This window comes from Nothoprocta perdicaria, unplaced genomic scaffold (assembly GCF_003342845.1).
Source record: "Nothoprocta perdicaria isolate Ctin4 unplaced genomic scaffold, notPer1 scaffold_377, whole genome shotgun sequence".
NCBI classification, from domain to species: Eukaryota; Metazoa; Chordata; class Aves; order Tinamiformes; family Tinamidae; genus Nothoprocta; species Nothoprocta perdicaria.
In genome coordinates this window covers 502,489-514,814 of record NW_020455618.1, presented here as the reverse complement: position 1 = coordinate 514,814, position 12,326 = coordinate 502,489, and the positions used below count along the sequence as shown (strand labels likewise).

The 12,326-nt window shown below is 42.7% G+C and overlaps 1 protein-coding gene across 2 annotated transcripts; it reads left to right on the top strand.

The window, feature by feature from the left end:
- Positions 1–441: 441 nt before the first annotated feature.
- On the top strand, positions 442–12,058 carry LOC112951910 (TBC1 domain family member 24-like). Of its 2 annotated transcripts, XM_026044683.1 has the most exons (7): positions 442–1,603; positions 2,371–2,388; positions 5,300–5,458; positions 6,220–6,283; positions 8,229–8,324; positions 8,744–8,978; positions 10,137–12,058. In XM_026044683.1, exons 1-7 carry the CDS (start codon positions 645–647, stop codon positions 10,289–10,291), a joined length of 1,686 nt encoding a protein of 561 aa, XP_025900468.1. In that variant the 5' UTR covers positions 442–644; the 3' UTR covers positions 10,292–12,058. The 2 variants fall into 2 exon arrangements, with proteins under 2 accessions (XP_025900468.1, XP_025900469.1); XM_026044684.1 differs by lacking the exon at positions 2,371–2,388.
- Positions 12,059–12,326: the final 268 nt, after the last annotated feature.

Here is a 12,326-nt window from a genome sequence, read left to right as displayed (position 1 = left end):
AAACCATGCTGAAGCACCCGTTGCAAAAAATACCAGGTTTAAAGAGCGGAGTGTTGCGTGTGGCAGGGACCGTTTTGCTCTGCAGAGTCTGCAGCATCAAGTGTCCTGCGCTCTGCAGTGGGCTGCATTTTAAAAGACCTTCTAAACGTTGAGGAGAGCGGGCCCTCTAGAGGCTGATGTGGCCATAGGAGCACAAGTTCAGGGTCCTACGTACCGTGCAGACACGAGAGAAAATTAGCAAGTAGTTTCTAAGTTCCAGAGCAGCAAACTAACCTCAGGCTGTGGCCGCGTGGCGGAAATTCGTTTCTCCTTGAGGTGTCCACGGGAGCTGCATCTGGGCTGGCCTTTGCTAGACTACTTCAGTATGAGTTTTGGCAAGTATGTAATGAAAATAGAAATGAGCTTGGGGTTTTCGTGCTTGTTTTGCTTTTAAAGCATGCCTCTAACTTATTTTGCTTTGAAAAACAGTCTTGGTGCAGGAGTGAGCTGAACGTTTATGTTTGTGACGTAAATAGGAAATTATCTGTAACTCGCATCTCTGAATTTCTTTTCCTTTCCCATCTTGTAGGAGAAGCTTTGAGCCACCTAAAGACCAGATAAGGTCTCCACTCTCATGATTTTTCTTATCTGCTTTTCCTGGAGCCATGGATGAATACAACCGCTTTGTGGATTGGGAGAAAATGGACGTGACTGTCCAGAGCCAAGATGCAAAGGAGCTGAGCTGCTCCGAATTCCAGGAGCTCAAGCAGCTGGCTCGGCAGGGCTACTGGGCCAAGAGCCACTCTTTGAGAGCCAAGGTGTACCACAAACTAATCAACAATATTCCGTGCCGCACGGTGACTCCGGATGCAAACGTGTACCGGGACATTGTGGTAAAGATCATCGGAAAGCGGAGCAGCAGCTCCCTTCCGCTGCCGGAGTTCGTGGATAACAGCCTGGTTCCCACTTACTGCTTGAACGCCGAAGGCATCGGGGCGGTCAGGAAGATTATCCTGTGCGTCGCAAACCAGTTCCCGGACATCTCCTTCTGTCCGGCGCTGCCCTCCGTGACAGCCCTGCTCCTGCACTACAGCAGGGACGAGGCCGAGTGCTTYGAGAAGGTTTGTCGCATCCTCGCTTGCAACGACCCCTCCAAGCGCCTCATTGACCAGACCTTCTTAGCTTTCGAGTCCTCCTGCATGACCTTTGGTGATCTGGTCAACAAGTACTGCCAGGCGGCGCACAAGCTGATGGTGGCCGTGTCTGAGGATGTCTTGGAGGTCTACTCTGACTGGCAGCGCTGGCTCTTYGGAGAGCTGCCCATGGTCTACATTGCTCGTGTCTTTGACGTGTTTCTGGTGGAGGGCTACAAGGTTCTCTACCGTGTTGCACTGGCTCTTCTGAAGTTTTTTCACAAAGTCCGAGCCGGGCAGCCCAAGGAGTCGGACAACATCCAGCAGGATATTCGGTCCTTTGTGAGAGATATTGCCAAGTCGGTCACCCCCGAGCGGCTTTTGGAAAAAGCTTTTGCAATCCGGCTCTTCTCCCGGAAGGAGATCCAGCTCCTGCAGATGGCCAACGAGAAGGCCCTACAGCAGAAGGGCATCACAGTCAAGCAGAAGAGGTAGGAGACTCCCAAATTCGGGGGTCAGAGTGACCCCCAAGGAAACGAGGCCATTAGTTGTGATTAGCTCTCGGGCAGGCCTGAGTGGTTGCTTGTATCTCTTCTAACTCTTTTGCTTTGAAGACTTGATTAGAAAAAGTGCAAAATTAAGTGTCGATGGGATTATCTCTTAAATGTGAGACTGCTTGTACAAAACTTCAATTTCATGCTGTCTAATATCTTAAATTGTGTAGTTTCTTTACTTGTAAGTAGGCAAACTTACAAACAACAGGTCCTGCCACACCTGGCAGAGTTGGTAATGCGTAGCTTTTCCTTGTTCTTAACTGCTTTTGTAAACCCACTAAAACTTCTAATAATCCCCTGGAAGATCACAGCTGTGAACTAGGCTGGATTTGGGTTTTGACATAGGCAAGAGCGAGTACCCCAGCAGTGAGATTTCTTGAACGCTCAAAAGAAAATGAGTTCCGATGTCCACATGTGCTTGGCCTATGGACAAAGATGAATAACTTCCCAGATACCTCTGCCCAGGTAGGAAAAAGGGAAAAAAAAAAAAAGGAATATTTTAACTTCTCTATTTTTTTCCCCTCTCCTTACTTTCTTGGTGATTCAAATCTAGCCTTACTCTGTGTTTCTCTCCAGGCTCTTCTCAATCACTTTGTCACGGACAAAGGAAATCACTGATCTTTTCGTGTCTTTTTTTTTTGTCTTTCTCCTTCTACGTTCTCCTTCTGTCACTTCCATACCCACTGCACCCCTCCTGATTGCAGTGTTACATCTTATAAAAGGTAGGTTAAAACACTTCAAGCTTTGCACTTGGCTCTTTTTTTATTTATTTTTCCTGTCTTTGCTTGGCTAGTTATTTTTTCCAAGGCTGTTCTTATTTCTAATGCTGGGGCGACAGAAGCAGGACAGCAATTGTAGCATCCAATTGCTGTGCAACTCTCTCTTAGACACGTTCTTGCAAAGTTAGTTCACAGCACCTGCAAAGTTGTATGATCCTGGGATTCGTGGATGGATTCAGGATTCATGGACGGGCCAGGCTAGTCAGCATAGCACTTTCATACAACCATATAGGCTTGTTTTTTGTTTTGGCATTTTTTGGTTGTTTCTCAGAATGGAGAAGTTTAGTCTTTGCAATAGAATTTAAATGACCTGTACACTGTGGAAAAAAATTTTTTTGAGAGGAATATCTCAATTAACACATAAAGTTCTCAGAAATATTAGGCACTGGCCCACATCCAGACCTGTTTTATGCTGTTGTCACCTTTTTTTCTTCTACACACTTTTCTGGTTATTTGAGAAGATACTGGACTGAACCCAATTAGGGAACCCAAACCTAAATTTGGCTTGCCTCTATCTGTACAAAATTACATTTATATTTACATAGGTACGTATTATTTTTTAAGAAGACAGACTTTATCTTTTGTGTAGCAAAGGTCAGAGTTACTCAGCCATGCAGCATTAATGGTTAATGAAGTCATTTATCAAGTTGTGCTCTGAAAAGCAAATCTTAAAGCACACAAATCAGTGGACTGTGATCCCTGATAAGCAGAGAGCCTAGAAAGAAGGAGGAACCTTGGCCTGTGAGTATTTATTAGTGCAGATGTGTGAACCTAAACTCCAGGGAGTGCCTTTGAGATGATCCTCTGGCTTCGTTGTGGGTGCCCTGAGTTAACTTTGGTGAGAGATGCGCGCTAACAGTTCCACTAACTTGTAAAATCCAAGTTGGAATTAATTTTCTCATGCTTTCATGTTCAAAAGAACATTAAGGAGCAACTTAACAGAATATGTTTCATGTCATAGTCGGCATGCTGAAGATTTTTACCTCCAGTAAATTACGTGGCTGTTAATTCCACCCAGTGAAATGTTCAAAGTCCATGTATCGCTTTACCCTTGTCGTCTAGATTCTGAAAGCAGCAGAAAGCCTGGAATTTTGAAGTAACACGCATGAATTTTAAGTAACACACAGTAGATACAGAGGGTCTGCTGACACTGCACATTTTAGCATAAAATGAGCTTTTTAGCACAAAATGAGCTTTCATGCTTAAACACCTACAACTGCGATTTATGATTGAAAAACATGTCACTTCTACCATGTTCTTCTGCCCCAACTCCAGCAACATTTCCAAAACTCAGTTTGTGGGTTTTTTGGTTTTGCATGCCCGTTTTTAGGGCTTATTTACTGCTTTTGAAAGTCAGCTGCCCCACTGAAGTAGATCTGATCTGCTGATCTCCCATCCTGTGAAGGCTGTAGGCTTGTCCAGGGTGTTAAAAGTAGAGTTTTAATAGGAAAGCTGCTGAAACGATGGATTAGAGCAAAATTTCAATAGGGAAGAGGCCTTGTTAGCCAGCCAGGAGGAGGAACAGAGACAAAGGAAAGGCTTCTGGGTGCAAATACTTAATTTTAGTGCTTAAATACATCTACTTCAACATGAAGTATGGAGTTAGCATGCAAGTGATGAGCCTGGGACCTGTTTGTCTGAAGCTTAGCAAGTATGTTTAAAACTATTTTAATAACATTTGTACTGATTTTTAGCTTATCTTTTTTATTTCCTTTCTTTTTTTCCTTCAGAAATCCACTATAATAAACTAGTTGAAAGTCTTGGCTGTGTTCGTAATTCCTCAAATGTGAGACCAATCTAATTTCTAAAAAGCCAAAACCAAGGATTTATTGCTCAGATGGGTTCCCTAGTGCTACCAGTCCATAGCTACAGACCAGTAAGGTAGGAAGGGCAGAGCCCCAGAGCAAGATCCCAGAGGAATCCGCATGGTTTTAGTTCCTGAGTGACCTAGGGAGGTGCCTCGATAGAAACGCTGACGCTGAGTCCCCTAGGGGAAATTTTAGGCAGCATTTCCCAATTTTTGCTAGCCAGCACTGCTTTATGGAGCAGTGGAAATGCTGATGACTTCTTGATAATATAATCAAGAAAAAAAAATATATATATATATATAATATTGCATGTTTTAGGGAGCAAGCTAAGCTATTCTGATGTATGCAATATTGAGGTGGTCTTTTATAGTCTGGGAAGCTGAGAAGAAGGAAATGCATGTGTCAGAAAAAAAGAATTGCTTGGCAAACACTTGTATGCTTTGCCTAGGCTGAACCCTTGGGTGGCTTGCAAAGCAGACCCTGCAAAGCTGGCTCAACTAACTACCACTCAGTACCTCTGTGTCTGGCACAACTTTGTGTTGCATTCCCACCCTGTACTTGGCTGCAAGAATTGCATTTTAAAAGGCCTTAGCATGAGTCGTGGGGGCAGGAACACCTCTTTATCTCCAGGCACTGAGTTTGTGCGTGTGTTTAAGCTGAGACGAGAACACTGCTCAAGATGTTGTAATTGTAATGTTGTCACTTTGGAGAGTTTAAAAATTAGGAGTCGACTCTCCTTGCTGGCTCTGGTACTGGCTTGCCTTTATGTCCTCTGTATTTACAAGCACAGGCTACTGTTACCACATGGAGATGTTGCTCCAGCTATTCCAGCAAAGCCAGCAACTCTCAAGGATTCTCTTAGACTCCAGTAGTTTACTTTATTCTTTAAGTAACAGCCTTTTAATTCCCTTTGAAGAGTGGTGCACACACTGGGGCCTTTCGGGATTCATCTCTCTTTGCATGTTGCTACCCAGTAACCAGAAACTGTAGGTTTTTACGTTTCCATTCAGCTCTTTTTACTCAATATTTTGCTTTGTATTTCTCAGGCAGAACGTGCACCTCGCAGTTCATGCTGAGAACTTCAAGTCTGAAATAGTGAGTGTGAAAGAGATGCGAGATATCTGGTCCTGGATCCCGGAACGCTTTGCGCTTTGCCAGCCCCTCCTGCTTTTCACCACCTTGGAACATGGCTGTAGCCTAAACAGGTAACTACAAGTTCCCTGCACCTTTTTTACTGTGAGATAAAAGAAGAGCAACTGGGCAAATGTGATGAAGGAGACATGGGTTTTCATTGCACTTCACAGAATCAGAGAATCACAGAATGGTTGAGGTTGGAAGGAACCTCTGGAGATCATCTAGTCCGAYCCCTGMTCCAGCAGGGACACCGGAGCATGGGGCACCCGGGCCCTGGTCAGCCAGAGAGCTTGTGGAGGAGACTCCACACCAATCTGGGCAGTCTTTTCCAGGGCTCTGTCACCCTCACAGTAAAGAGCTGTGGAGATGTGGAGATGCATATGGGGATGGAACCAAATAATAGCAATTGTTCAGCTCATAGTAGTGACTTTTGGTATCTGAAATTCTGTTTCTGAAGTCGGGAGGTATCTGCTGTCGCAGCTCCATGAGAAAAAACAAGGAGAACTATGGTTCTTCTATGGAAACAGGAGGCTCTTCAGACGCAGACACGGGAGTGTCCTGTCTAGTGCAAAATGCTGTAAGATGCAGCTGTTGTGATCAAGAGTCTTCTCTTCATTGTGCAGAGAACCAAATGGCAAAGGACTGCTTCATAATCTTTGTTTGCAGTCCCTGGGGTTGTGGATGGCACTCACAGATACTTAGTCTTGGGCCACTGTGGTCTTGGGCCACGGTTCATGCCATCAGCCGAGGGAGTGCCTGACACCGAGGAGGGAAAGCAGGAGCAGCAGGGGATGGTGGCCGCGGGGTGCTCACGCTGTGCTGTGCCTTACAGGTTCTACTCGCACAGTGAAGGGCACGAACCGACTCTTCTCCTCATCAAGACAACAGCAAAAGAGGTGAGCGAGGTGAAGCTGACCGACAAAATTAAATTGTAGGCAATCGCCTAATGCTATGTTGAATACACAACAGTTCATAATAAAATAGAGAAGTAAGGGGTCTTGAAATTGTGGGGTTTTTTTTTTCTTTAATGTGTGCTTTAAATTTTACAGTTTGATTACTAGACTGCACTTCCTTAGGTAAATCTTGCAAACTAGGCCTCAGCCAGTTACCCCTCCTGCTTTAAATATCTTCACCCTGTAAGTAATGTGGGATCCTGGACTGTAGTGACATTCATGGAGCTCTTGGTCAGCCTCTTACTCACAGGAACAGAAGGGAGAGGCTGTGGAAGAGTGGGAAGAAGCTCATGATGCATAGAAGATATTTTCCTCCAGCTCACACAGAAAATAGCAGATATTAAGTGATATGAATAATATTGTCCACTGGAACATGAAAACAAAATCCTCAGCGTCACCTCAKGATTGCTTAAAGGAAATGCAGTGCTAGCAGCACCCCAGATGGACTGCACACAAGTGCCTCACCTAACAAGAGCTGTTTTTCCGCTGTCTGTCCGTGACTCCTAAATRTCTTGTGGAGAGCTTAAAGCTATTAATGCGATCTGCAAGCCTGTATTTCTGCAGGTGTTCCTGCAGGATGGCTAGCCATGAAGCAGGGTCCCTTCGTCTTCCTACCAGTTCTGAATCCAAGGGCGTGGATTCACAGCTCTGTGCCAGTGGCTGATATGATGCCTGGGATACATAAAGGGGAGAGGAATAATATACAAGACATTATTTTTCCTCTTGTCTTGGAGCAGGTCACAAAGTCTAGCTTTATAAATGCTACTAGATTTTTACAGCATAGCTACAATTCTTATCCCTCAAAAAAAAAAAGAGCAGGAAAAAGGTTTTTTTTTTCCATTTTATATTTTTTAGCAGGGGAACTTTCATCCTTTATTCCAATGTTTATCATTACATTTTAGGAAAAAAAAAAATCTTGTGCTCAGGAATCTTTTGAGAATATCAGACCAAATGTAATTTTACTTACTTTCTCAGTAACAAAACTAATCCTTAGGAATTTTTGTCTTAGAGTTCTGCTTGTAAGGCTGATAGAAGCTTAGAAGAATTCTGCAAAACCTACATTATTTTATTTTTATTTTATTTTTATTTTATTTTTACTTTATTTTTATTTTTATTTTATTCTATTTTTATTTTAATTTTATTTTATTTTTATTCTATTTTTATTTTAATTTAATTTTATTTTATTTTATTTTATTTTATTGTAATGTAGGGTTGCTTTTATCTCACTCTTAGAGCTGTATTGTTTGGTCTGTCTCCATTTGGCAGTGATGGTTATTGCTGGCAGTGAGATACAGTTCTCAAGCAAACAAAGAAGCCCACAGAAAAGCTCAGTGCTGTGAGGTTAATGTTTTCTTTGTAGGGAACTAGTGGCCACTGAAGCACACGCTGTTCTGAAGCTGCTGTTTCCAGTACCTGTACTAGCTGGGCACTGCTTTAGCTAGCCAAGGTTTAACCTGCAGTTTGGAATTGGGAGAGAGACCAATGCCCAAGGCAAATGCAAGCAGAAAATGCCCAGTCAACAGTGCTGACCTTTCAGCCTGGGACAATCCTGCTGCTTCCAATGCAAGAAAAGGAGGAGGTGGAAGTCAGGCTTTACAAATTTGGAGTGATCTGTATTTTGGTAGCTGGGGTTATGTTGGGCTGCGCCTCTTTTTAGGCCTGAGAGGTGTGCAGTCGTTCTTGACACTCTTCATATTTGAAGAGGATTCCCTCTTCAAAGGTAGTTTAAATGTATTTTTAGATATAAGTACTTGTGCTGCTTTAATCCACTGACCTGGAGATTTGGAAAATCAAACTAAATAGAGCTGTTCTGGACTCTAAAATGGTGGTGCCGTTTAACATACTATGGTTTAACATTCTTTCCTCCTAAATTTGCTGTTTGTGCCAGGTCTGCGGGGCTTTTCTGTCMACTGATTGGAGCGAGCGCAGGCGAGGAGGGAACAAGCTGAGTTTCTTTGGGACAGGGGAGTGCTTTGTGTTTAGGGTGAGTAAAATTTCATTTTTCACTGTCCCAAATACTGATGTGAGTAACAACTCGCACCTGCCTTCTACTGAGCTGGGTTATATGCCCTTCTGGTTTTAAAGTCTGCTGAACTCTTAATTACATCTGGAGGGAAAAATTGACTTTTCAATTCTGGGATGAGCCTTTTTTCATCCAAAAGTGCAGAGCATTTTCTTACAGGAAAGGTAACTTGGAAACCATGGAGTCATCGCTTCGGCCACCTGGAAGGCAAAGGGATAAAGGAAGAAAGTAAAATCTACCCTAAAAGATAAAATGGTCTAATCTTTACTGCTAATGGTGTGTTTGGAGTCTGGGGGGTTTTAATGCCAATTCTGAAGCAGAGCTCTCGATATTGCAAATATTCACTAACTACATGTTTACTCTTCTATTCCCTTATATAGCTACAGCCTGAAGTGGAACGCTATGAATGGGTGATAATAAAACATCCCGAACTAGCCATGAGTGTTTCCGAGCCGGAAAATCATGCTTCCGGGTCTTCCAGTACTCTTTCCTCGCATACTGTCCCAGAAGATCCCTCGGATCGCCTTTCTCCCTTCTTATCTGCTCGGCACTTCAACTTGCCTTCCAAAACAGCCTCCATGTTCATGGCTGGCAGCAGCGAATGCATCATTATAGGTAAGTCAGTGCTTGAATGTGGACGTCTATCCCACCTGCTCTTCCTGTCAGCTACAGTAAGAGATTCAGCTGTATTTGGCATATGTTTGTTCAATATTGCTACAGTCTCTGCAAGAAAACAGCTAAGACCTGTTATTACCCAATAGGAAATTTGCACATCAAGCACTTTAGAATAAGCACTTCAGCATGGCTCTAAGCATAGCGACACCTTCATCCTGCCTAATTTACAGTGAGAAATAACTCCGGAAGAGGAACTTACTTGGCATGGAGTTTTTTTTCTACAGGGTAAACTACACACATACACATTCATTCTTTTGGAACTGTTTTGGATCTGTGATGCTGTAGACCAGAAGCTTGCCCAGTAAAGTAGTCTCCTAAATGGGATTTACAGGAGAGCTGTGGATCTGTAGTTGTCCTTGATACTTGCTAGGAGAGCCAGTGGAGCAGTGATTTCTGTTGTAATAACAGGTACCTGCTGATTCTCACTTAGCAGCAGGTACTTTAAACCACCACGAGCTGGACGGCTCCAGAATCAGCTCGGCCGCTCAAGGCAAGGGCATGTATGTGCCTGAATTGTAAGTCACTAACAATGATGTATTGCAGATTGTTTTGGAGATTTTTATTGTTTATTAAAGGTAGCAATAAGAGAAATAGGCTTGGGCAGTAGATTTGTACCAATTACTATTGTATACAATTTCACCTGTAGACCAGAATTTCTATTCTTTTGATTYATCTGGTATTTTCTGTTGCTGTTCCCTGCATTCTCTGACTCTAAGCTCTGTGATTCTTGGCAGAAATAATCCAAGTGCTGTTAACAATGTGATGTGGATTTTTTTTTAATGATTTAGAAGACCAAGCAAGTGCTTTTACTGATGTGTCCTGTTTTTCTCACAGGTTGGATTTGCTTGCTAGATTTCATGAGTTTCTTTACTGTAGTGAAAATATGTGAGTGATAGCTGGATCTTCTGGCACTGAAACATCTTAAAGTCGAGCATTTGACTTCTTGGTCTTACTGACTTGCAATTATTTCCTGTTCTGATAGTTTTATTTGAAAGCTATGTATATGAGCAGAATACTGTTTGCACCTGAAGACAGTAAACGAACATCATAAAATTTCCCTTTTTTAGCTTCCTAACATGTTTTTTCACTYCTTTGCAGGAGGTGGTGATGGCCAGGCCCTCTACCTTGATGCAGATCTGAACCATGGAAGGACAAGTCACTGCGATACTTTCAATAATCAGCCACTGTGCTCTGAAAGTTTCCAGATCTCTGTCCTGGAGGTGTGGGGCTTCAGGGACACCATGAATGGCTGATACGACTATCAACAAACAACTAGTTTTTCAGGTGTCTTAGGACTCCCAAGACAAATTCTAATGCAGGAGCCAGGTTAGGATGTAATTTCCACTGGGCTCAGTATTGTTTAGTAATTACTAAGCTGCACACTTGAATGCAGGGCTTAGTTGTTTACTCTTTTATTTAAGACAGGTCAAAGATGAAGTAGTGCATCTGGTTAACTCCTTAGCTCTTTACCTCTGCAGATCTGGACTCAGATCTTGATCCTGGATAAAAATGGAACTGTAATTATCTCAAACCATCCTAAATGGACACAAATCCATATCATAGTGTAACTTTGCAGTTCAATGCAAGTCCTCAGAGGCACRGAGCTTGCTGAGGTGTACTGTAGAGCTGTGTGCCCCTGGCACCAGTGTCTGGCTGGCATGAGCCAGCAACACCAAATTTTCACTCACAAGAGCATTGAAAATCCCAGATATCACAAAAGGCACTGCAAAAATCACTGCCCTACTGTAGATGGACTTGTGCAAACAAATTGTAAGTTAATATCAGTACCGTTTCRTGAGTAAGCTCTGAAAGCATTCAGTTCAGAAAAGAAACCATGGTTGCTGAATACCCTTCTGCTAGTAGCTCAACCCTTGGCACATTCCAATTGCATCTGCTTGAGGAGTTKGCCTCTAAGAAGAAGGCATCTGAACCGGACAAGGATATCTCAGAGGGTTAATTTTGTTTACATTCCTATTCCATATCAGTATAATGACTTCAGACTGATTCTTGTTTCAGCTGAAACCCAGTAGCTCAGACACTTCCCTTTCTTCATCTTTCCTGGAAGACAAAACAGACTTCAAATGTGAGAATAACAGCTGTGCTGATAGCAGTAAATTAGCCATTGGGGGAATTAGTCATTGGGATACAAAAATAATGCAATATCCACAAGTAAATGGAGGGAGGTGAAAGAAGCATCTTCTGAGTAATACTGTTCTGGGAGAGGACTCRTTTTCCAAGGGAAACTCTAGGTGACACTATTTCTCCCATGTGAGTCTTCCCAGTGATGACAGTCTTGAAAAAGGGAACATTCCTGCCTAGGGTAACTTCTGGTAGAGCTTGGAGGAGGCAGAGAGGTTGTTTTTCATTCCTGAGAACCTGTGCAGTTCTCTTGTGCAGGCCTGCTTTGTCCTCTGTGCTAACTGAGCGTGGTTCTCCAGCATCTGTCTCTAAAACTTGCTGTGTCTGGCTGTGCAACTTCTCCCAYGTGAAGCATAAACATCCAGTCGATRGTCCAGAGTGTAACACTGAAAGCTTCCAAAACTTCAGTGCATGGCTCAATAGTAAAAAGATTTGCCCCTATAGATGAAATAAGGGTAAAGAGATTTTTTTTTCAGCAATTCAATTTAAACAATTGCACTAGAGTGGGGCAATACTATTTCTGCTTAAACGTCAAGCTTATAAAAGGGGCTTAAAAAGAAGCTTAAAAATTTTGGTGATAAAATCTCAGCTAGGTTGGACAGGGCCAGGTTAATATTCAGTCATCACAGGTAAGTTTAATTGATAACTTGTTCAGGTTGCCAGCAAAAAAAAAACGTGTCATGGTACACTTGCTTCTTGGAAAGCATATGAACAAATCTGGAATTTCTTTGTCAGGTGCCATTCTGAAAAAAAAAAATCCAAACTAACTGCTTGAAATATTGGGCTATATGTGCAATTTTTTTAGATGTATTTTGCACTATTTACGTTTGCAATTAGGTTATTTCGCAGTACCTGAAAGTCAGCACTGACCTCCCTTTCTTCTTGTTTGCCACTCGGTGAGTTCTGGCCAGTTGTTGCTTGCTTTTGTTATAGGTTTACCATGAGTGTTTAATTGAACTGGAAGGTTTGATATAATTCACTTACACCAACAAATACCAGCACAAATCTCCTTCCACAGTCATATCTTGTTTCTACAAACACCCTGCCTGATGGTGCCTTCTACTACTGTTCCCAAACCAGCTGTATCACTACAGATAGGTGCTGGCATCTCGTGAGCTCCCTCAAACAGAATCATGCAAAATATATCCC